The sequence below is a fragment of the Lissotriton vulgaris genome, chromosome 7 (genome assembly GCF_964263255.1).
Source record: "Lissotriton vulgaris chromosome 7, aLisVul1.2, whole genome shotgun sequence".
Taxonomy (NCBI): Eukaryota; Metazoa; Chordata; class Amphibia; order Caudata; family Salamandridae; genus Lissotriton; species Lissotriton vulgaris.
Window position 1 is genome coordinate 426,328,413 of NC_141695.1, and position 26,595 is coordinate 426,355,007.

General features: G+C 44.2%; 1 protein-coding gene across 4 annotated transcripts in view; it reads right to left on the reverse strand.

Annotated features, from left to right (window-relative positions):
* The window catches only part of LOC147701782 (C-Jun-amino-terminal kinase-interacting protein 4-like), an 861,003-nt gene that overhangs the window by 299,898 nt on the left and 534,510 nt on the right, over positions 1-26,595 (reverse strand). For all 4 annotated transcript variants that reach the window (XM_086930413.1, XM_086930411.1, XM_086930412.1 and 1 more), the window contains exons 18-19: positions 25,494-25,550; positions 25,108-25,255 (exon numbers count right to left, since the gene is read on the reverse strand). In XM_086930413.1, coding sequence (XP_086786539.1) covers positions 25,108-25,255; positions 25,494-25,550 — 205 coding nt within the window. The remainder of the gene's footprint in view (positions 1-25,107; positions 25,256-25,493; positions 25,551-26,595) is intronic.

A 26,595-nucleotide genomic window follows, 5' to 3' on the forward strand; every position in this document is an offset into this window, starting at 1 on the left:
ATGAACAATCCTTTGTTTCCTGTCTCCAAGCCAGACAATTCATATTGTCTAGTTTTGGACTACAGACATCTTAATACATGTTGCAAAACTTTTGCAGTACAAAACTCGCATAGTGCAGCCCTAATGAATAACATAATTAGGAAAAAATATAAAATGACATTAGACATATCTAATGGTTTCTTTTGTCAAAACATTGCACCGGAAAGCAGATATTTGACCGCTTTCTCAGCATTTGGGTCGCAGAAAAAATTCTGTCGACTCCCACAGGGGTTCAAGAACAGCCCAAGACTATAATCAGCTAGGGTAACAGAGTTACTACAAATATATGATGATGAGGCATTATCTTACGTAGATGATATCTATCTCACAGACGACGACTTGGATACTCACTTGAAAAGAGTGAACACCATTATACTTGGGTTCGCAGCAGAGGGTTACAAATTCAACTTTAAAAAGTCCCGAATTGCCCATCTGACAGTACTATTTTTAGGGTACGAATTATCAAGTGAAGGGAAAAGCCTAGCGGACAACTTCTTAGAGAAGTGCGCTGTACTCCAAGCTCCAAAAACGCTGAAGAATTTACAATCCATTCTAGGTTTTCTGAATTTCGGAAGAACATACATTCTAAATTACGCAGAGAGGGTTAAACCTCTCTACGAACTAATTAAACCAGATTTTAAACAAATCACCTGGACTCAAAAACACACAGAAATTTTGAGATCACTGCAAACAGACATGTTAGCTAAAACAAAATTAGATACACGTGACAACACACGTGATCTTGTAATCAGAGTCATCCCAGGAAGATGCGGATTCACATACCTAACCTCTAATGAGGGAGAAAAGGTACCAATTTCAATTAAATCTCACTTGTACACACAAGCAGAAAAAACATTCAGTCACACAGAAAGAACTGTGAAAGCAGTGCAAATCGCATTAGCAAATGAACGAGAACTAGCACACGGCAAACGGATTAATATCCTTACAGCGGAATCCGCCTTCGAGGTGCTATTCAGCCCAGTAAACCTGCCTACAGTGTCACTGGATCCGAAATGTATACAGTGTGTAGATTCTCTAGGAGCGGAAGATGTGAAATACTATTTCGCCCCGCAATTCGAAGAACTGAATGATTTAGAGTATGAAGAAGAATATCCTCTGCCAATCGAACTTCTTCCTCTCCCACAATACGCCTGTATAATCTATACAGATGGATTTGTACAGCATTTCAACGTAGAGAGAAAATCCTACGATGCAGCATGTGCGATTATTAAAGGTCGTTGGCTGTGCGGTAAATTCAGACCGAAAGTAACAAAAACTGAATCTGTAAGGAACTGTTCGGTTCAGAGAACTGAAATCAGATGCTTAAAGATGGCGCTCGAAAATGCAGAACGTGAATTCCCGACACTAATCGTGTGCGATTCTCATTTTTGCGTCAATTCTTACAACAATAAATTGCAGAGGTGGATTGAAAACGACTACAAAGATGACACAGGTGCTACAATAAAGCATAAATTGCTCTGGAAACAGGTAGCTCTTTTACACAAAGAACTACAAAAGACTCACGTGGTACACGCACAGAGTCTTCAACGTGATGGCGTTCACGTTGCAGGGAATTCATTGGCTAATACAGCTACAGCGGAAGCAACTAACCCGGCTTCCGTAGCCACAAAAAAGCGTACAGAAAAATACATAGACGGGGAAACCATGCTGGCAGTGAAAACAACCGTAAAAGGCGACTGTGCAGTACTACCCGTGAACTATCCACTCAATTATGCATACGTAATCGATGCAAACTCCGTTCCTTTTGCTCGAATCCCTGGAGTGGGGGACAGAGTAATTCCAAACAGGAGCAGGAGGGGCTTCCTCTTACTGGAAGCACACATGGGGTTGGGTCTGAGACATCAAACAATTAAGGATTCTCTGAAAGAATTACAATCAGAGTACTGGTGGCCAGGAATGAGCATAGATATACAATGTTTTGCTCAAAATTGTGAAGACTGCAACAGAGATCGCAGTAATGAACAGGCCAGTGTAGTTTCAGGATCCCTGCTAGACAGCATAAGGCGGTCTATCTGCGCAATCAAAGAAGAGAAGCGCGTCCCATTGTACACAGTTAAGGCTAAACACACTTAAATAATGTGGCCTCCAGCGCTCGGCTGACGCTAGAACGGTTATAAAAGATTTGAGAGTCTTTATCGGCACATACGCAATTACCATGTTCCATTCTGACCAGGGTCCTGCTTTCAGCTCTCGAGCTTATAGGGAGGCCATGGCCAGCATGGGAATTGGGTTGCGGTATTCTTGTCCGTCGCACCCCAAAGGGAATAGTGTGGTTGAAAGAAAAAAACGGGACATAAAGCGATCTATAACAGCGAAGGTATTAGGTTCAGGCGCTGGGTGGGTCAAACATTTAATAAGTGTCCAAACTAGTCTTAATAACTTGCCAAGAAATTCTCTAAAAGGTTTCAGCCCATACGAACTATTGTTCGGAATTAGAATGAACATTCAGGACCTCGATAGTCAGATGTCAGTGGTACAAGAAAAAACAACAGACTTTGACATCAAAGATCGTTTGGCTGTTTTACAGGAACTGAATGAAACAAGAAAATCCTTAAGCAACATAAAGTTAAAGCAACAGCCAGATACCACTGACGAGGCACCACAAGCAACAGCCCCAGCAAGGCCTGTCTGGATTCCAAAGATTGGGGATCTAGTCAGAGAAAAGATCACGGTGAAGAAGGAATTTGGGCCTTCTTACAGAAAAGCAGTACCTGTCTTGGCAGTCACCGGAACAAGATCAGTTGTACTACCGCCCCTTGCTGGTAAAAAGGAGAACAGAGTCGTGTCCATCGACCTGGTAAAACCACAAGCATGTGGCCTATAATCAACAGTAGGCCCAGTGGACTCCCAAGAAACAACAGAATACCCAAACTTGCAACAATCCAAGAGGTTCAAACTGAAAGACTCATCACATTCGATCAGCCTGCAGTGCACAGTGAAGGACTATGCAATAATGCCATGGAACTCGTGCCTCTTGGGACACAGATTGAAACAGTTTGTCAAGAAACAACACCAGTCTACACTAATGTGGCATCAGAAAGTGCTACTGGGAGACAGATTGAAAGAACAATCCCATCAATTGACAGAACTGCCTCTGGTTATTTCATCAACTTCGACAACTTCTCTGAAGATCAAAACGACCCCGAAGTGATGCCAGAAACAAAAAAGTATTCTAAAGAAAATACAACAGGACTCCTTCAACAAATCAAAGAACTATATCTGGATTCACCGTTGATTGAGCATTGGATTATTTCAGGGGTATTCATACTCCTACTATGCCTAATTTTAGTTTTAATTTTAGGAAAGTTTATAACAATTGAATGGACACAGCAAGTCAGAACATCAACCTAGTCCTGAAACCACACAGATCATCCCACGTGAAGAAAAGAGAACTGTCAACAGTAAATGTCACAGCAATTCCGATACCTGGTGGGGTAGTATGGGAGAAAACCGACTATGAGATATATGGTCCGGTCGAAATCCTGAAGTATCCTCATCAACTGAAGGTTTCCTTAAGTGACTTTGTAACACCTAGTACATTCTCTGATGATTGGGACTTTAACAGTATTAATGACATGATGTCTGATTTAGTAATGTCAGCTAGATTCACAGATCATGATTATTTACAAGGTTCATCTAGTAGGGAACATTGTGCTACACCACCTAAAAGCAGTTCTAAAGCATTTTTTGAGAAATTCAAATACTTCTCAGGGTTTAACACCAGTGATGCAGAAACGTTTTATTACAAACTGTTAGATAAAACAGGAATGAAAACAATGCTGACAAATTCTAAATTGATATATTCAGAAGCATTTTATGACAAAATGATGACATTTGGTTTTGATTATTGGAAAAATAACATTGAAACGAAAACAATTTGGGGTACAAAAGATTGGCAGGTACAAGGCATTGAAGCACTATTTAGAACCTGCATGATACCAGAACAAATGTTGTTTTTAAATGACACAATACACCAAACATCCTGTCTTGGCCTAGCTAAGATCAAAGACCTTAAAAAACCGTCTATACCGAAGCCAATACCTGAAAATATAACTGCAGATATTGAGTTAGACATAACACAAATTTTACATTTTAACAGAACACATCCTGATTGGAAAAAGTGGTTAATCTGGTCTACAGACACAAACAGCTGTCAAGATAGATTCCTGAATAAAACACAGGGGTTAAAAATGACCAGACTAGACCCGAGATATTCCCAGAGACAACATCCAGGGATAATAACAACATACAGTGTAGGGAAACTCTGCCTTGAATGGCTAACATCATCCACACTGGCTGAAATTAAGCAACACTTGTCTTTACTAAAAGATGGTGCTGATTTGCGCAATTTCATTCTTGGACCACGCAAACAGCGTCAAAAGCGTTTCATAGCGACCAGTATCTATGCTGCTTACAACGAGGCTTGGAAAGTCAAACAAATTGAAACAGCTGAAAAAATACGAGAAATTGATCGTATTAATTTGGAGAAATCACTTTCTGTAGTAGACAATGGGTTAATGACTCTGTCTTGCAGAATATATTCGTTGGACAATATTGTATCCTCTGCCTTTGATGTGATAGACAGAGACTTGCTAATGTTACAGCATGGCCAGTCACAATTACGTTCTATTATACAATTAGGCTGGACGCTGCAAAATCTTCGTTCAGGCTATGTGCCTTGGCGTTTAATCAACACAACATCATTATTTTCCATTTTTAACCTTACTGATTAACAGATCAGTTTGGCACAGAAAGGAGCAGACTATACAATCCTGAGCATCGAAAAACTTGAGAGATTACCATTGACAATGTCAGGTCCTGTCATTGAATGGATAATACACGGAATTATCACCATTCCGATAACAACTTTCCGATTTAAAAAGTGCCTTGAGTACATACCTGCTGGCCAGTATAAACAATTGGGTAAAGGATATGTAAAATCAGAATGGAAATTACCATACACACATTCTTGCTATAGTGACAGCGACAAAAATGTATTTCTTAGTGGTGAAAATTGTAAACATTCACTAAGCGGTATACTTTTGTGTCAGGGTATTAATTTACACGGAGCATGTGATGGAAATTCTAACAACCTTTCATGCCACCAGCTAGTCACACCTGCAACTCAGATAGAGCCCTTCTTTATGCAACTTGCAAACGGGAGTTACATTCTTAGAACGGATCACAGATGTTGTGGCCTAGTGCCAGGGAAAAGTTATCTAGTAAGTGTAACATCCATGGTCAAATGCTGTATGCAGGCATTGTTCCCGAGTGGGCCTGCAGACACAGTGACTCCCATCTGGCCTCGTCTGAATCTCTATTTTATACGAATTGATACTTTAAGCAAAATGAAGTCTGTGCTTTTGCAGACAACAGTGCCCATAACGTCATCAAAAGAGACGTATGATCTTCTAGTTGCAAGGACAGCTACTGAAGTTCATGAACTTTTATCAACAAATTGCCCCGTGCATTTTGTAGAAATGCTTAGCCAACTCCTTAAGATGTCTAGTGCCACGAGCATCCCAGGCATATTTAAGACGATTTTTACGGGACTGCTAACACCCTTTCAAGCAATTTTGGGAATCGTTCCTCATTTTGTACACTCTGTTTTTGGCGGCATACCATTATTTTTGGGACTTGTAGCAGGGATTTTATTTTTGTCCATCCTGCTTCGTTATGGCAAGCCGAAACTCAGACATAGCTCCCATGGGAATGGAAGAGACAATCCTAGCAATGCGCTACCGGGACAGGATAACTAACGTCCTCGGATTGGCCAGGCTGAGAGATCTAAACATGACCTGGTTCCTTTCATTCAGACCTATATGGCAGAACTGTATCTTACCGGTACTAAGATGTATGCTATGCGGAGATGAATGCGTGTTGGACATCTGTCTTTCACTTCCATCAGCAGTACCAATGGACGTCGATACTTTGCTCGGTCCAATAACGGCTCACGCATTGTGTTGTCTCCAGCGGCTACCAATCCTGATGACAGCATTCGTTGAAACTCCTGTGCTACGACTAGGTGGTAACAATGGAGCGAGTGACAAAAGCAGCATCACCCAGGTACGACCATCTGTGAGCATTGCTGAACCCGACTATGATGACAGCAATCATTCTCACACCTGCCAAGTTACAGCACTATCGAATTTGATTGAACTGTCACCTGATTTTGTAGACCAATTCTTTGAGAGCCTGTCTGATATGATGTTCTCACCCGAACAGAAATAATAACTTTGAAGAAGCTTTCCGGCACACAGCGTTCCCATGAACTCTGAATTCGGCCTTCAGTTTTGGTCAACAAAAACTGCTAAAAGCGTTGGAACTCTATTTCCCCGTTCAAGCATTAATTCTTTTGAATTGGACATTTTTTAATATTAACCTTTTTTGGCACAAACAATTCTTTGCTTAAGGTAAAAACTATTCTTAAAGAACAGAAGCTTCAAACTTCTATTTTTAAACACAAATAGAGACATAACAACTTACATCAGCCTCTAGCACACATTTATTGCAATGCATTTATATGTGATGATTTATCTCGCCCTTCTTCTGTTTCAGAGATATTTCATGTGTAATTCTTTTTGCATAATCGTTCATTGATTTCATATACAATAATTTTTGAATGATTTCTATGCTTCAAAAACGTATAGTACCTAAATTTCACGTATTACAATATACGCCTATTTCGAATGCATATATGTATTTTGAGGTGGGCAATGTTACACATGCATCTTATTGCTCTAGTTTTAGTAATTTGATGGACATGAAAACGTGGAGTGGATGTTGCGTGTTTATCTAGGTTCCTGATCGATACTGTGACCTTATGCCCCTATTCGGCTATAAATCCATTTATTCCCTATATTGGCATAACCGTTCAAGTGCGATATTCAGAAAGTCATCTCTGGCCTCACACGAACAGAGCCACATTCCAGCATAGTTCTCTGCCACTTCCTTTGCAACCAATTAGTGCAATGACAGAGCAGAAGTCACTATCTGATATTCCTAGATTAACACTACGAGTTCTTCAACAAGATAAAAATTCAGCAAACCTGGAAATCCCCGCTTGCTGTGTTTTGATTAGTAATGGAACTCTAATGAGCAACTGATAGCTATCACTTCCTAGTGACATCTTTAATTGACGTCTTATGTCCAACAAACTTGCGTCAAACCAGGCACCTGTCAGGTATAAATATTACCAACGTTGCCTTAAGCAAACGCTGTCTCGTTGCTGTTGGTGAAGCGAGCCCCCCTGTTGTTCAGCCTGCTGCCCGTCGCCTGAAGCTGCTGATACCATTATCGCTGCTAAAGCGCGAACGATGGTGTGGTGTAACTAGGAGCTGAACAGCCGTCCCTCTGCGAAGAGCCCAGCAGAAGTCTGCCCTCGCGGGTGACTGGGATACAGAGTTTCCTCCTGAAGGAGATACCAGACCTCCATCATTCTATTCAGAGGTATGGTGTTGACTAAACCCTTAGTGAGAATTCTTGAAGCAAACCTTGGCAAAACCAACTTAAACTAAAGCTACTTACTTACTCCCCTTCCACGTGTTAGGCTTAGGTCAGGCACACTGGGGTAGGCTTAGTTAGAAGCATCATTTGAGTATTTTAGCCTAATGTATATATGACTGTATATATGTTTTATTACTTTTAAACCATTGTATGGCTAAGAAACCATATCAATGCTTTTACAGTATTATTTCGCAATCCTTATCTTACTGTACGTACTTTTTATAATAACAAGTCTTGCAATTGTGGCAATACATTTCTCTTGTACGAGAAGAAAGACTGTCAATAAAGGGTTAACATTTATTGAACAAACGCCCGTCTCTCTATTCTCTACATCTCGTGAAAGTAAACTGCACTAACCTGACTGAGTGAAATACATGTCTATTGTTTCACACGACCCTAGAGATTGACTCTTAATCTGAGGAGCAAAGTTGTCATGTTGCACGGTTGTTGGAAAGCTGAATCCCTTCTTGTCTGTGCCAAGGAAGCTGATCACTTCCTATGCAGAGAAGAAAGTTTCCAGTGACCTCTGAGCTAGTTGGTAACACACCCAATTAAGTTTAGCATAGTCAGTAGAGGCCTGGAAGATCCGCACTTCTACGTCGATACTACTGTTTATGTTATTCCAATGCGCAGGGCCTAGTGGGAAACTAGGAACTACACTACAATACAACTAGGTCTCAGGAGAGGCTCCTGCACCGCATCATAGTTCAGGGTTTATCTTGGTTCAAAGTTAGCGATATTCCTTACTAGCGACATTGGTGCTCTGTCTTAGGGCAACAATAGATCCTATCTATGATCGGCCGTCATCACTATGTGAGGTATTTGCTCATCAGGAAGCTTTTCACTTCCCTCTTAAATGCTATTGTATTTTGAATCTTTCTAATGTTTGGAGGGAGTGAATTCCAGATTCTGGGGGCTGCTCCCGAGAATGCTCGGTCATCAGTCTTTTTCTTCCGGAAGATGGCTGGCCGCAACAGCAGTTCCTTGGCACTCCTGGATGGTCTGTTTCCTCCTGATAGTTCAATTTTCCCGGCTAGGTATCTAGGTGTGTGTAGTGGAGCGCTTTGTGGGTGGTGCCACCAATGTGATGTTGTGGTGGTCCTCTTGGTGGTGGTGGTGGTGGTGCAGATGCTCCAGCTGCTGCTGCTACTGTAGCCATTTTAAAGTACAAAATATTTCTCTTAGATCTCCAAACAGTCAAAGGACAAAGTCAGAATAAGGAAAAAAGGTGGGGGCTTTCATCATTTGGAAAAAAAAACTGTCCTGAACCAATGAAAAGTGTTATTTTCAGGTCACATGACCCGGGCTTTCATCATTCGGAAACCAAAACTGTTCTGCACCAATAAAAAGTGTTATTTTCAGGTCACATGACCCAATGCGCTTACGCGACGCGCCTCGGGCGTAAGCGCGTTAGATGCGCGTATTCGCTCGAGTACTTCCGGGTGCGCTTACGCCGTGCGTATCATGCGGACGCGGCTACACGATACGTCACAATGTTTTCGTTCGCGCCAATAGCGCTAACGGGACGCTCACCGGTGCGCGACCCGGGGCACTCCGGAAAACGGCGCTTTCCGGTGTGCACACCGGGGCGCACACCGGGAGCGCACCAGGGCAAAAAAATAAAATAAAATAAATAAATAAATAGTATTATATAAATATACAATATAGGATTCATTATAAAAAATATTACATTTCATAGGTTTGAGGCCCTATATATAGTTAGGAATTAGCATTTAAAAAACCTATGAAATTCACTGAAAAAACCATAGGTTTCACACCAGCTATAGTTAGGAATTAGCATTTAAAAACCTATTAAATTCACTGAAAAAACCATAGGTTTCACACCAGTTATAGTTAACTGGAAATTTTACTGACATAAAACCATAGAAATTCCAACGTTCTAGTTAGTTGGACTCACTATAACAAGCGCGCCTGCAATGCACTGCTGATGACGTCACATATTACATCGCTCATGACATCGTCAGTGACATCACTCATGACATCACTTATGACACCATCCTTGTGACAGAGTGACAGACCTCCTTTTAGTGTAATGTAACCCTTGAAATAGATATTCAAAAATAGAAACTAACATTTTCAAAAAAATGGAGATACCCATACCAGTTACAACAATCAATTCAGTAATTCCACCATCTATAAACACATCCACTCATTTACCAACAGTTCTATATAGTCACTCATACATATACTCACTCATCATATGTAGTGATACATCTATACATCCTGTTATACACCGACAGTCATCCAAAAGTTACTCACACACACATGCAAATAAATTATTGAACATCCATTCATTTGCATATACAACTATACACACACGACCTCTTTACTTCTAAGGAAACTTACACATACTTATTCTCTTAAACAATCACTTATATAAACATATACTTATTTAAACAGGAACTCTTACAATCTCTTACTCTCACATATACTCACTTATATACAACAAAACTCACATACACTAGATTAAAATATATGTTGTTACTAAAAAACACAATAGTGAGGCAGGCATTCACTCACTAACACACACATATACACACTCATCCACCCATACAGTCCTGCACATATGCTGTCTTCAAAACACATACAAACAGTGTCAGTCACCAACCCATGCAGCTACTTATACACAAAGTGAAACACTGATACATATATTTCAATATTTAAAGGTTACTCGCTAATATATGTATTCAATAAAATACACTTAATAAGGCAGTTAACCAATGATTTTTTTTTTAAAAACATCCATTTACACACTTATTTAGCCATTTATTCTTCCATCAACCTTTACAAATACAAATATTAAACATATTAATTTTAAAGAAAGACACACATTCACTGGCTGGTGTCATCAGTGATGTCATGAGTGATGTCACTGACGATGTCATGAGTGATGTAATATGTGACGTCATCAGCAGTGCATTGCAGGCGCGCTTGTTATAGTGAGTCCAACTAACTATAACGTTGGAATTTCTATGGTTTTATGTCAGTAACATTTCCAGCTAACTATAAATGGTGTGAAACCTATGGTTTTTTCAGTGAATATATATATATATATATATATATATATATATATATATATATATATATATATAAAAAAAATTCTCATACCAATGCAGCTCCCAATAGGAGGCTAAACAATGTAATTACTCTCATAAAGACTATTTGCCAGTACATGAAAACACAAGAGAGCAAGTAGCACTTGAACTCTGATTTTTAATGAGTAAAGCACTCAAAGAATAAAAACTGCAAATAAAGTAGAAATTGTTAGCCTATAAGTTGCATTGTAAACCAATAGCGTAGAAAATGAAAGCATTTTCAACAAAAACTGACACCATGGCTTTAAGGCAGCCATGACCCCTAGCTTCCCATCATGCATCATGGGTGACAGGTCAGTTGTTATTTGCATAACCCTGAAGGTCAGGTTACAAAGATATCATTAAACACGTCAGAAAACAATATAATTTGACTGGGGAGGTGGGTGGGTTGCTTATGACATTGATGAGGATACCTCTAGAAGAGAACTATGATTACAGGTAAGTAACTTATCCTTCTCTTCCAGGGGATCCTCATCAATAGTCATAAGCACTGAATAGAATAGCAAGCCCATCAACGACCTGCAGGCAAATGAGAAAAATAAAGGGATCCCATTAACGACAACCGAAAAAATCAGCTGTTGAACAGATTCCTCAAGGAGGCTTGGCTTACTTGAATATCCACTCTAGTATCTGAGTCAAGACAGTAGTGTCTTGTAAATGTGTGTACTGATCTCCAAGTGTCTGCTTAACAGATCTCGGAGAGCGACATATTATTGAGAAAAGCAGTTGTAGCTGCTTTTCCTCTTGAGGAATGAGCTTTGGGAGCGGACAAAAGAGGTTTCTCTGCTAACTGGTAAGCCAATTTAATGCACGAGACTATCCATCTGAAGATGGACCGTTTTGATGCTGTGAAGCCTGTCCTGACTGAACCATAATTAATAAAAAGGTGATCAGACTTTCTCAATGGCTTCGACCTGTCTAGATAAAACTTCAAGACCCTTTTAAAGTCCAATGAATGCAGCGCCCTCTCCGCTGGAGTGGAGAGATTGGGAAAAAAAGACGGAAGAGAAATGGTTTGATTTACATGAAAATTGGACACCACCTTCAGAAGGAAGGAAGGATGCGTTCTGAGGACTACCCTATTGAGATGGAAGACCAAGTAGGGCTCTTTGGAACAGAGGACCTGTATCTCACTCACGAGCTGAGGTGATCGCCACCAAGAAAGTTATCTTCCACGTAAGGTGTTGCAAGGATGCTTCGAGGATAGGCTCAAAGGGCAGACCCATCAATTTTGACAGTACCAAGTTCAGCTCCCAAGGAGGTGAAGGAGGCCGGACTGGAGGGTAGACCTTCTTAAGACCCTGCAGGAAATCCTTCACCACTTGTAACTGAAAGAATGATGGTTGAGAAGGAGAACACCTATATGCCGTAATGGCAGCGAGGTGCACCTTAATGGACGAGAATTTTAAACATGCTCTGGCTAGGTGAAGCAGAGAGGGCAAGATTACCTCCTCCTGTCCCTTGTGGGACTACAATTATTTTGCACACACCATATGTAAAAACGCTTCCATTTGCAAGCATAAGAGTGCCTTGCCGAAGGTATCCTTGTGTCTTTAATATGGACATGCATTCTTGAGGTAGATCTAGATGTCCATACTGGAGGACCTCAGGAGCCATGCTGCCAAGTTCAGTGATGGAAGGTTGGGGTGATGAATCCTCCCGTTCATTCTGGACAGCAGGTTCGGTCTGCACGGCAGCCTCTTGTGTGGCTTCACTAATATATATGTAAAAGGTACGGGTACCACCACTGCCTCGGCCAGTCTGGAGCAATCAGTATCATTGTGGTGTTCGAGTGTGACAGTTTTGTCACCACCTTCGGGATGAGAGGCAGGGGTGGAAAGGCGTACACAAACGCCCCTGACCAGCTGATCAAAAGGGCATTCCCCTTCGATCCTGGTCGGTAGTACCTTGAGGCGAAGTCTCTGCATTTTGAGTTTTTTTTCCTCCGCGAACAAGAGCTATGCTTGGCCTGCCCCAAGCCTGGAAGATGTCGTCGACCACTTTGTCGTTGAGAACCCAGTCCTGCTGTTCCTTGAAGTGGCGACCAAGGGCATCCGCTTGAGAATTCTGCTCTCCCGGCAGGTGAACTGCTGTGATGGACAGCTTCCTCACTAGTAGCCAGGGCCAAGGGCACTGCGCTTCCAATGACAGAGTCCTCGATCGAGTCCCCCCCCCCTGCTTGTTCAGGTAGTACATTGTGGTTGTATTGTCCATCTGTACTAGGATGGAACTCGCCTTAATCGAAGGGAGGAAAGCTTTGAGAGCAAGATGAACAGCCCTGAGTTCCAGCATGTTTATATGGTGCAATTGCTCTTTTGAGGACCACAGACCTTGTGTCTGGGGAGAACCCATGTGGGCTCCCCATCCTTGTAGTGATGCGTCTGTGATCAGAGTCTGAGACAAAGGAGTTTGATGGAAAGGAACTCCTACTTCCAGGTTGCCCCTCTTCATCAACCACGGAATGGATGCTTTGGCTGTGTGTGATAGACAGATCTGGTCTTCCAAGTGAGGAGACCGTTGATCCCATTTGTCCTCCAGATCTCGCTGTAGAGGACGCATTTTTAATCTGGCATTGGGTAGCAGAAAAATGCAGGATGCCATCAATCCGAGCAAAGAGGCGATCTGACGTACGGACGACAGGTTCCTCTTTAAAATCTGTCTGCCTTTCTGAATGAGGGATAATTGTCTCTCCTCCAAAGGAAACACTTTTCCTCACTCGGAGTCTATCAGCGCCCCAGGTACTGGATTGTTTGAGGGGGTTGCTGTGCAACTTCTGGTAGTTAACGTGTAGGCCTAGTTTTTGACAGAGTTCTGGACACTGCTGGAAATGGTTCCTCACACTCTGGGGAGAGGAGCCCTTCAGCAACCAATCATCCAGATAAGGGTAGACTAAGATGCCTCTGTGCCACGGAACCGCTGCCAAGCACTTCGTGGATACCCAGCGAGCTGATATCAGTCCGAAGGGCAGAACTTTGAATTGATAGTGAGATGTTCTGACTACGAATTGTAGATATTGTCAGTGATGCTAATTTATCGGTATATGAAAATAGGCATCTTGTAGATCCAGCGAACACATCAGAGGTAAGGATATATTTGGTGGAGAGTCAGCATGCAACATTTTTCTTGTTTGATGGACTTGAGTGCTCGCAGATCCAAAATGGGTCTGTATTCCGACTTCTGACTTTTTGTCTTTACCAGGAAATATCTGGAATACACTTCTCTACCTCTTTGTGACCGTGGGACCTTCTCTATGGCTGACTTTTGGAGAAGGATGCCCATTTCCCTCTGTAGCATGTTGACATGGTAGCTTGATGATGTTACCGGAGGGATCGAGGTAGGACGACGTCGGAAACGTAGAGAGTACCCATTTTGCAGCGCAGCCAGCACCCACTGATCTTTCGTGACGGCTCGCCACTCTTGCAGGTGATTTTCAAAACTTCCTCCTACTGGAGCGGCGCACGGTGCTGTTGGAAGCAGAAACTCATTGGTTGGCTGGAGGTTTCGTCGAGGTAGAGGACTGACGGTTCCCTCCTCTCCCCCTGTTGGATCGCCGGTTTTGGTACTGAGATTTCTGCTGACCCTGCTGGTTTTGGTTCTTTTGCCAATGAAGAGTTTGAACACACTGTTGGAAAGATCGGCGCTTAGTATTGCGGTAAGTGCGACAAAGCTCTTTATTCTTTTCCAGCCCTACCGCCTTCAGGGTATCTAGCTCGGTCTTCAACCGTGCCATCTCCTCAATGGTGTGCGAGCCAAACAACGATGAACCGGAAAACAGCAGGTTGAGAATCCGGGACTGCGCCTCTGGAAGGCGACGCCATGAAGATCTTCTGGCGTAAATTCTGTGGGCGTAGGAGTGTGCGGAGAGTGTAGCTCCATCCGCAGCAGCACTAATGACTTGGTTCGCCACCAAGCTGCCCTTCTGTAAAACTTCCTCTAAGTCCTTATGGTCTTCCTTGGGTAGCTTATCTGAAAAACGCTGTAGCGAGTCCCACATCGCTCTATCGTAACGCCCCAATAGAGCTGACGTACTGGAGACTTTAAGCATGGAAGCAGAAGTGGCACATACTTTTCTCCCCCACGAGTCTTGCGTTTTGCTCTCCTAGTCTGGTGGTACTGTAGACGAGGAGGCTACTGAGTGGGTCTTTCTGGCGGCAGCCACAATTACAGAGTCTGGTTTTGGATTGGACGTCAAAAAGGAGGGATCCTCTTCAGACGGACGATACTTTTTTAGAATTCTCGCCGTTATGGTCTTGAGAGTGGCTGGCATAAGAAAAATGTCCATAACTGGCTTAAGCATACCCTGTACCAGAGGCAGTAATGGGTGAGATAACGTCTTCTGGTTCAAAGCCTCAAAAATGACTGAAGAAGTACTCTGTTGAACAGGCATGGGAATGTTCAGTTTGGAAGCCCCCCTAGCAAGCACACCCTTGAATGTGCTTACATCGTCCACCGGAGAGATCATCGACGGTGGACTATCAGTAAGGGTGGGCGAGTAGTCCCTTTTTGAGGAATATGTTGAGGAGGCGGAAGGCGTTGTAGACCTGTGTCTTCTCCTTCTGCTGCCTGATCTTGATCTACTCTTAGATGTTGGGGCAGGAGAGAGAGTACGAGCTCTTCCTCTTGGAGGACAAAATCTGCAGCTTCTGCTAGACAAGCCAGCGGAGACCTGTGAGCCAGGCTGGGCTCCCTTCTAACAACTGCTGCTTGTGTACGATCAGCCCATAGATGCAATAGCAGCATCCATAAGGGAGAGAGGTGATTGGATGGAGACCCCTCCGCTCTAACAGGAGAACAACGTGGAGATTTTCGTCCTTTCTGATGAGCCTTTTCTACTGCATGATGATTACCCGAGGGAGAGCCCTGCTACTCCATGATGAAATAACCACCTCCGGAGAACCAGACCTAGTGATGGAACGGTGGGAGCCTGCTCTTGACGTCGATGAAGGAGACTGAGAGAAGCTTACTGGAACTGACACCGACGGAGACCTCTGCCTCGACGTCGATTGTGATGGAGATTTTTGTCTTGACGTCGATATTGTCGAAGCTGTTTAAGGCATTCGTCTCAACGTTGGCTGCCTCGCGGAGACATGCTTCTCAACGTCGATCTGGATCTTCTGCTCTTCGACGGAGAGCTGTGCCTTGACGTCGCATCGACGGAGACTCCTGTCTCGACTTCAATCGTGCCCGCTTCGACGGAGGGCTGTGCCTCAACGTCGAATGATGCCTCGATGGAGATTCCTGTCTCAAAGTCGATAGTCTTCGCTTCGACGAAGGGCTGTGCCTCAATGTCTATCATCTTTGCTTAGACGGAGGGCTGTGCCTCTACAGAGTGCCTTTCCTTCGACGGAGGACTGTGTCTTGACGTCTGCTGTGAAACCAACGGAGACTGCTGTCTCGATGTCGAGTGTCTTGCTGACTGAGGCCCCTGCCTCGACGTCGACGATAGGACATCCGACGATCTCTGCTCCGACGGTGATCTGCGCTGAGACGTCGACGTGGACTTCGGTCTCAACGGCGAAGATGATAACTTAAGTCGAGGCATCGATGATATGAGTCTTGAAGTCGATCGTCGCTGAAGATTCGATGGCGGGGGATCTTCTCGCGACGCCGGACGCTATGCTAAAGCTGATTGAGACTTGGCTTTAGAAGTTGAAGAGCGGCGCTCCTGCGCCAAATCCCTCGACGATGATCCCGCCGCTGGTCCCTTTGACGTCGAGCCCGATGCCGAAGGGGAACATATCGGGACCTTGCTCCTTTACTTCGAACGCGTGCTTTTCTTTGTCTTCACAGGAGACCTACCTCTTTCTGAGAGGCCATAAAGATGGATTCTCTCGCTGTCCTTGATGGTTCTTTTAGACAACTTCATGCAGTGTTGACAGGAAGCAGGAGAGTGTGATTCAGGAAGGCAGAGAATGCACACATCATGTGCGTCTGTCTTGACCTTCTTTTTGCCACAGGCAGGGCAAAGATCGAACAAAGAAGGTCTTTGTCACAAAAGGCAAATGCTACTTACCAGTATGCATCTGTTCTTGGCATGTAGGGCTGCTGACATTCATATCTTAGCATAGATCGCCACCTAGTGTTGGGTCCGGATGTTTGCACCAGTCTTTGAAGTAGCACAAGATAGGTGACTCCTGCCCTGGACTACAGTGCGCATGGGCATCTTCTCCATCTTCAGATTGTTTTTCGCCACAATGGCAAAGATGGAGTATAGGAAAGTAAGAGATGACCATGTAAATGCATGTAAGGAAGATAACCATGCAGTTGTGACAGGCACCGGGGAGGAGGGTGGGTATATGAATGTCAGCAGCCCTACATGCCAAGAACAGATGCATTCTGGTAAGTAGCATTTGCCGTTCGAGGCATGTGGACTGCTGAATTCATATCTTAGCATAGACTGTATAGCAGTTTCTCCTCTAGCGGTGGTCGCCTGTATCAGCTGCAGTGGTTTGAAAAAGAGTTTTAAGGACAGTCTGGCCCACAGCAGCTTGTTGCTTAGCTTGCACGTCAACACAGTAGTGTTTTGTGAAAGTGTGTATGGTAGACCATGTAGCCGCCTTACATATGTCTTCTAAGGGAATATTTCCTAGAAAAACCATGGATGCCCTCTTTTTACGCGTTGAGTGGGCTTTTGGGGGAACTGTTAAAGTGTGCTTTGCTTTTTGATAGCATATTTGAACGCATTTAACTATCCATCTGGCTATTCCTGCCTTGGAGATGGGATTACCCTTATGTTGTGGTGAAAAAGCGACAAATAGTTGCTTTGTCTTTCTGAATGATTTTATTCTGTCAATGTAATATAACAGAGCTATTTTAACGTCTAGTGTGTGTAGAACTCCTTCAGCCACGGATTGCAGGTTTTGAAAGAAAACTGGCAATTCTATGGACTGATTGATGTGGAAAGTGGATATAACTTTTGGCATAAATTTAGGGTTTGTACGAAGCACTACTTTATTGTGGTGTATTTGCATGAAAGGTTCCTGAATGGTTAGTGTCTGTAGCTCACTCACTCGCCTGAGGGAGGTAATAGCAATTAAAAACGCCACCTTCCATATTAAGAATTGTAGTTCACATGAATGAAGTGGTTCGAAGGGGGGTCCCATGAGTTTGGTAAGTACTATGTTTAAGTTCCAGACTGGAGAAGGTGGATGCTTTGGAGGGATAATTCTTTTAAGTCCCTCCATAAAAGCTTTGATAGGTGGGATTCTAAATAGGGACACATGTTGTCTGTTTTGAAGATATGCTGCTATAGCAGCAAGGTGTAGCCTTATGGATGAGTATGCTAGGTTACATCTCTGAAGATGTAGCAGGTAACAGATTACATTTTGGATGGAGGCATCCAATGGATTGATTTGGTTATTATTACAATAAATAACAAATCTTTTCCATTTAGCTGCGTAGCATGCTCCGGTAGTGGGACGCCTTGCTTCCTTGATAATTTTCATACAGTCTGGAGGCAAGTTAAGATATCCGAACTCTAAGACCTCAGGAGCCAGATCGCTAGGTTCATCTGATTGGGATCTGGGTGCCTGATTTCTCCATGGTTCTGAGTTAGCAGTTGTGGCGAGAGGCGCAGTCTTTGGTGAGGAACCACTGAGAGTTCTAGGAGTGTTGTGTACCATGGCTGTCTTGCCCATGTGGGAGCAACCAGGATCAACCAGGATCATTGTGAGGGACTGTTGCCTTAGTTTGCGTGCCACTAATGGAATCAGTGGAAAAGCGTACGCAAATCTGCCTGACCAGTTCATCCATATCGCTTTGCCTTGTGACAACGGGTGTGGGAACCTGGAGTTTTCGTTTGTGGCAAACAGATCTAGGTCTGGATGTCCCCACTTTTGAAAGAATGGTTGGAGAACTTGAGGATGAATCTCCCATTAGTGTACTTGCTGACTGTGTCGGCTTAGTAGGTATGCTATCTGGTTGTCTATTCCTGGGAGGTGTTCTGCCAGGAGATAAATGTTTTGTGGAATTGCCCACTTCCATATGCTCCGTGCTAGGTGAGATAGTTGAAGAGAGTGTGTCCCCCCCCCCCCATTTTTGGATGTAGTACATGGCTGTCATGTTGTCCGTCAGGATTAACACAGCCTTGTTGCGCAAGTATTTCTGAAAGGCTCTCATTGCTAGGAATACTGCTAGTAGCTCTAAGTGGTTTATATGTAGTGTCTTTTGTTTGACTGTCCAGAAACCTTGGGCTGTATATTGAAGGAGATGGACTCCCCACCCTTTCAGTGATGCGTCCGCTGTTAATACTACTTGTAGAACCGGCTCTTGGAACAGTCGCTCCTTGGAAAGGTTTTGTGGGTTTCACCACTGCAGAGAGAGGTAAGTGCGACTGTCTACCAACACTAGGTCTTTCAGTTGTCCTTGAGCTTGGTTCCACTGACGTGCTAGGCATTCCTGTAAGGGGCGCATTTGAAGCAGAGTCTGAGGGACAATGAATTTGCAGGAGGCCATCCAGCCTATAAGATGCATGAACACTCGAGCTGGCAGGGAGTTTTATGGTTGAAATGTTTGAATGAGAGATTGTATGTTGGCTATCCTGGCTGGATTTGGATATGCCTTTACTACGGAGGTGTCTATTGTTGCACCCAGATATTGCTGTATGTGGGAGGGTTGCAGATGTGCTTTTTGTTAATTTATGGAAAATCCAAGACTGTGCAGTAGATGGATTGTCTGTGAGGTATGGCTGGCACACTGTGCGTATGAGTTGGCTTTTATGAGCCAATCGTCGAGGTAGGGGAACACATGGATGTGTTGCCTTCTGAGGTGTGCTGCTACTACTGCTAGGCATTTAGTAAAAACCCTTGGTACTGTAGTTACCCCGAAGGGGAGAACTTTGAATTGATAGTGCTGACCCTCTATTGTGAACCCGAGGTATCTCCTGTGAGCTGGATGTATGGGGATGTGAAAGTATGCATCCTTGAGGTCTAATGTGGCGAGGAAGACGCCTTGCTGGAGTAGTGGGAGTACCTGTTGTAGAGTGATCATATGGAAATGATCTGAGAGTATGTATTGCTTCAAAGGTCTAAGGTCTAATATTGGTCTGAGGGAGCGCCTTTTTTGGGAATGAGTAAGTATAGAGAGTATACCCCTGTCCCTGGATGTTGTAATGGGACTGGCTCTATGGCACCCTTTTCTAGCATGGATTGCTCCTCCTGTTGTAACAGCGTGATGTGTTCTTTGGACATTGGACGGTGTTTGGGTGGTATGTTGGTGGAGTAGAAGTGAGTTCCAGGCAGTAACCATACTGTATAATTTGTCTCACCCACCTGTCTGTAGCGATCGCGTTCCAGACTGGTAGGAATGTTGTTATTCTGCCTCCGACAGGTGTTAAGTGGTCTGGAGGGAGTGTGAAAAAGTCACTGTTGATGGCGGTGGAGGCTCGGGTGTTATTATTTCCATGTCCTCTGCCCTTGTTATTGTTCTGTGAGGAAGTACTCACCGATGCGGTCCTATGGGCTGAAACCCTTAATGAGCGGACTCCCGCTACAGACAAGGAAACTCCCAATCCGGATCCATCTCCCTACAGAGAGCTGGGAGGCAGGACCCGGAAGAGGACGGCGGCAGCCCCGGAAGTGGTCAAAAGAGACCAATGAAATTGGCGGACTGCAAGGACAGGGGCGGGCATCCAGACGAAGCAGGAGAGCGGGAGAAGACGTCGGGAGGAGCTGTGAAGGAAGAGAAACCGTGCGGAGGAGACAGCGTGGAGAAGCCCAGGAGCAGAGAGACCCAGGACGAAGAATCGGACGAGCCCTGGAGTGAGGAGTGGTGGATCCCACCGGAGGACGCAGAAGAGCGGCCGCGGACTCAGGAGAGTTTGCGGCAGGGGCCGGTCAGTGAGGGGTTACCACGAGGACTGGAGGGTTGGGGGAAAGGAACCGGAGGGTGGCGGGAAGGTACCGGAGGGTGGCGGGAGGAGTGTAAAGTAAGTGACAGTATGTACTGTTGGATACTACCTCCGCTGTAAGCCTAAACCTGACCCGTGATAGTTGTGACCCAGTTATTGATCTCTTGTGCACTAAATACTGCGTTGACCCGAACTTATCTTTAATAGTTTAAAGGCATTTCTTTAAGACGTGGGCTCCTCACTGGATTCCTGATTATTCCTTGACTCCTGTCCCCTCCCATGATTCCTTACCTTGGCATAATCACTGACTTCACGCTCAAATTTGTCTAGTACTGAACACAACCGAGGTGCGGTGACGGGTTAAAAACTTCCTTGATAAAGGTAACTAGTGTTCAGACGGCTCCTTCTCTTTCCTCTTTTATGAGCCTCCGGGGAACAACATTCGACTCCGAAGACAAGGAGCCTGAACCATCGCCCTCTGCCCCCTTATATACAGAAAAAGACTCACCGGAATTGGACTATTGTGACGCCCGGACATCTGTGTTACCTGACCCTACTCTTGTTCAAAATAAAACTTTGCCTGTTCGCAAACTCATCCAGCCTCCTCGCCTGTATATTAGACCCGCACTCCCACATGTTCCCTCTATAACCTCCTCTATTGGAGCCTCTGGTAAAGGTGCCTTGTGTAGTGCTCTTGAATGATGAAGAAGTTTGGGATGTGTTGCCACTGCCTGAACCTCGAAAGGAGGATCGATGAAAGGAGCTCCTAGAATGTTGAAATTGAAGTGCACCCATGGACTTAGCGGTGTCCGTATCTTTTTTCATCTTTTCTAAGATGGTATCAACCGCTGGACCAAATAAGAAATCCTTGTTAATAGGTTGATTGAGTATGGTAGATTGCACTTCATTTTTAAACCCTGAAATGCGGAGCCAGGCATGCCGGCGTAGCAATACACCAGTGTTGACAGACCTAGCGGCTGTATCAGCTACATCAAGGGTGCATTTTATGGATGCGTTAATGATGAATTTCCCTTCCTGTATTAGGTCGTTTGCTTTTGCCTTTTAGGGTTCTGGTAGGTGTTGTAATAATCCCTCCAGTTCCTCATAGTGTGGTCTGTCATAGCGTGCTAGGAGAGCTTGGGTATTGGCAATCCTCCAGGTGCTTGCTGCCTGAGAGGCCACTCTTTTCCCTGAGGCTTCTAAAATGTTGGACTCCTTGTCAGGAGGGGGACCATCACCTGTTTGCGAATTTGCTCTTATTCTAGCATTAGATACAACTAGGCAGTCTAGTGGTAGCTGAGACCTGATATAAGAGGGGTCTGTAGGGGCCGGTTTATATTTTTTCTCAATTCTTGGATTGAGGAAACGCGCCCTGGTTGGGTCTTTAAAGATGTATGGTGCGTGCTTTAGTACTCCTTTTAGCATTGGGAGTACATGTACACTCTTCTCTGATGTTGGGAAGGTGTTAAATAGAAAATCCTCCTCTATAGGGTCAGTGTGCATGTGTACGGCATGATACTGAGCTGCTCTGTCCACTAGTTGGTTAAAAGCGACAGTGTCGTCAAAAGGAGATGGCTTTGTGGGGTATGGAGAGGGATCGGGCATGGGTTGTGTATAATTTGTGTCATCAGGATAATTATGGTCACTCCATGTGTCATCCTGGTTTCCTTGATCGTCAGGTTGTATAAAATCATCCTTAGGATCTTCACCCATGTCTTCTTTCTGATCATATTCTACAGGTGGGGGATAATATGGAACATAAGGCATGTTAGGAGTGAAAGGAGGAGGTGTGAAAGGTCTTGAAGGGGATGTGCCAAAGTCCTTTTTCTTAGGAGGAACAGGAGAAGGGGCTTCAGTGTCCAGTCTTCTTTTGTTTTTATTGTAGACTGATATATGTCCTGTATCAGGGTCTATATACACTCCTTGTTGTTCTGGGTACACTGGATCTGGATGAAAAAGTTCTTCCTCCACTGTCTGTGGCTGCAGCGCCGAGGATTTTGGATCCGTCGCCTGCTTGTCTTTATTTTTTGTTTTAGTGTGAGTTTCGGTCTCAAGGACCCTTGGGTGTGGAGCTTTTTTCGGCTGGACGAATTTGTTCGGGTCGAGTGTCTCCTTAGGCTGGACGTCTTTTGTATGATGGGCAGCCTTCTTCGGCTCGACGGCCTTCTTCGGCTCGACGGCCTTCTTCGGCTCGACGGCCTTCTTCGGCTCGACGGCCTTCTTCGGCTCGACGGCCTTCTTGAGGTCGACAGCAGTCTTCGGATCGACGACCTTCTTGGGGTCGACGCCCTGTTCCAGATCGAAAACCTTCTTGGGATTCACAGTCTTCTTCGGATCGACGACCTTCTTGGGGTCGACTCCCGTTTTCCGCTCTGCGTCAGTTTTTGAGTCAACGGCCTTTTTGTGCTACACTACATTTTTGGGTTGAGAAGTTTTGCTCGATGCTGAGGCCACTTGGGCAGTGTTTTCCTCAGTCCCGGGGTACCGGAAGGCTTGGGTGTGGTCTTCGGAGCCGAGCTAGAAGGCGGGGCTTCTGAAGCTGTGTTTCGGTCGCGGCTAAGGCTTTTACGCGATGCTTTGACCGGAGCCTTGTATGGAGGTGAAGTCAGGGTAGGGGCTTTGGTACTCACTGTTTGCCCTGGTGTGATCTGGCCATCGGAGTCCGATTGGTCCTCTACGGTGACTATCTCCAGATCTTCTGAGCCCTCCGCCTCTGTGAGTTCATGTTCGTCGTTGAAAATGTTTTCCGGTTCTGGTGCCTGCCGCTGCATCTCTTGTCGAGCAGCTCTTCGGTTCTGGATAGTTTTCTTTGACCGGAGTGGTGCACAAGCTGGACAGTGTTCTTCGTTGTGCTCCGGAGATAGGCACCAGTTGCATACTTTATGCTTATCACTGTGTGGAAATTTGGATTGACACTGTGGGCATTTTTTAAACGGGGTCCTATCCATCAGCAGGAGGCCCACGTGGCGTCAAAAGGGCCAGACGGCCCGCGTCGACGACCAGAGAGAGGTGGAAGTGTTGTCGAGTCTAGGGATACCAAGCGGAAACAATACCGTTGAATGTAGAAGGTTTTGGCCTTAGAAAGTTGGAAAACTTAGGTCCCGAAGTTGGAGCTGTCGAAGTGCATCCGTACCCAATGGCAGAAAAAAACAACCGAAGATGGAGAAGATGTCCATGCGCCCTGTAGTCCAGGGGAGGAGTCACCTATCTCGTGATACTTCGAAGACTCTTCCAAGACAACAAGGTGCAAACATCCGGACCCAACACTAGGCGGCGATCTATGCCAAGATATGAATTCATCAGCCCACATGCCTCGAACATAATCGTTTAGATCTCACTCAATTATCAAAAGACGTTGAGTGAAGTCAAGAAAACCACAATAAAACAAGATAATTTTGACAGAAAAGTAAAAAAATTAGAGAGCTGTGAATCCAGTGTCCTGATAGAAGGAGCCGGAAAGAACAACTGACCTAACTGTCAACCCCTAAGGCATGATGGGAAGCTAGGGGTCATGGCTGCCTTGAAGCCACAGAGACAGTTTTTGTTGAAAATGCTTTCATTTTCTATGCTATTGGTTTACAATGCAGCCTGTAGGCTAACAATGTGTACTTCATTTGCAGTTTTTATTCTTTATGAGTGCGTCACACATTAAAAAACAGAGTTCAAGTGCTACTGGCCCTCTTGTGTTTTTATGTATTGGCAAATACAGACTTTACGAGTGTAATTTCATCGTTTAGCCTCCTATTGGGAGCTGCATTGGTATGAGAAAAAAATATTATATGTGTATGTATATATGTATATAATATATATATATATATATATATATATATATACTGCTCCGTTGTCAGTCATTCACTTTCCCTTTCACTCGCGATCGTGAGCTTACAAGCGCGGTGACAGACGCTGCGCGGATCCAACAATCCAAAACTCCACTTCACAAAATGCAAAAGCACTCACAAGAAATCTATAATCCCAGATTTATTGGGTTTACAAGAAGTACACCTCCAGACGCGTTTCGGCTTGCCGCCTTTCTCAATAGTATAAAATATATAAATGGCTTTTGTCATTTTACAGCTTGGGAAGGACAGCACTGTGCTAGTCCTATGCTTAAAGACTTTGATGTATAAATGACAAAAGACTTTGTCCATTTCTATCTCGGCGTGGACAGCACTGTGCTAATCCTATGCTTAAAAACTTTGATAGAAAAGCAGACATTTGAGGTGAGCAGATCTAGTCTGTCGCTGGTGTTGAGAGTGCTCTATACAGGAGCTGCTTTCCACCTAAACTTGAGAACTACCCAGAGTTCTCTGCTTCTTTTTTTATATAGATATATTATATTTATATGTATATATATAGCTGTACATATATGGTTTCCATATATAATTTTTATATTATTTCCGGGTTCCCCGCACATGGGCGGGAATATTCAGTGGTTAAGACTATTGATGAGGATCCCCTGGAAGAGAAGAATGATATGCTAGAGAAAAAGAAACACACTCAAACTTGGAAAAAGAAACAGACATATAACATTAAGAAATTGTCAACATGGTAGTAAAATCAGTCCTCACTCGAACTCACCTGGCACACTAGAGATACAGAGCACGTGGGCATTGGGAATCACAAACTGGTCCATTACGTGGTTGGATCGACTCGCATCAATCACCATCACCTCGCTGACTGAGTGTGTTCCAGAGCAAATCCACAGCAAGCTAGGAGAGCATTGGTTCTGCAATCAGAAAGATGTGATTTTGCAGAAGAGTGATCAAAACTCCCAGGGTTGCAGACAAAAATAAACATCTATAGGCGTCCTTGCGTGATGATTACGCGTGTTCATGCTGGGTGTCCCAGACTATTAGCAACCAGGCATTTACAAGAGCCACTAACAGACTAGCTGTTATGGTATATGGTCACTCAATCATTGCATGCATTAAGGTTGAAAAAAACTAAAATGAATGTATACTTACAGCTTTCTTGCTCTCCCTCTTTAAAACTATATTGCCCACTCCTGTAGCACACCATAGCTGCAATACAATAAACCACAGTCACAGAGGAAACAAAGGAAATACTGCTAACAATACAGATTCTACAGGGACAACACAAAAGAACAGTACCATTGGAAAAACCACACCAATATCCTCCTTCAAACAGGCATATTCACAAATGCAACCAACCTCTCCCAGCCATCAGTGGTAGACATTGATCCTTGAAACAGGTTAGGTACAGAAAATCTCTATAAAGCTAGCAGAATCTGAAGGGGTTTTCAGGATAGAAGATGTTCCTTTCACACCACTAAAAATACTTTGAAATAGTGGTGTTCAAATGGACCAAAAGCAACAGCATTGTTAACCAGCTCTTTAAATACTATAATAGTCAACGCTTCAACCGTGATGATTATTTGTCCTCACCAGTAAATCTTGAATATGTCTTTCAGAAAAATGTGCCACTCATAAAATCTCTACAGGCTTCTTGTGACAAAACATTGTTATGCCCTGTATCATTGTTCTGGACTATGCATTTCCTTTTGTTTGCTCAACAATCACGTTATCCCCTATAAAAGTGGTCCAAGTGATTTCTGTTTGTCAACATTAGAGTTCGGCCTGATAGCAGGGGACGTTCTAAAGTATATCCCCGATCATAAGGAAATTATCTACTGCCTCCTAAACCTAGGATATGAAGGATCTAGTGGTGATGGAGTTGGTAGCAGAGTGATTCTAGTCTAGGAGGTGCAGGCCCCTTTTCACCCCCCCTTCCCCTTGCAGGAAGACCGCATACTGACTCTCCAGGAGAAAAGTCCTCATACCTGGGATCGCTTGCCCTCACATACCCTGGGCACAGATGAAGGATATATTTAAAGAGTGTGTGTGTGTGTGTGTGTGTGTGTGTGTGTGTGTGTGTGTGTGTGTGTGTGTGTGTGTGTGTGTGTATGTGTGTATGTGTATGTGTGTATGTGTATGTGTGCTGATTTTGGTTCTGCACAGGCTTCTGGCTGAACGAACGTGCAGTGGCGCCCTTTCCCTGGTTACGAAAGGAACGAAAGGTAGACATGGTGGCCCGGCGTGTGGTGGA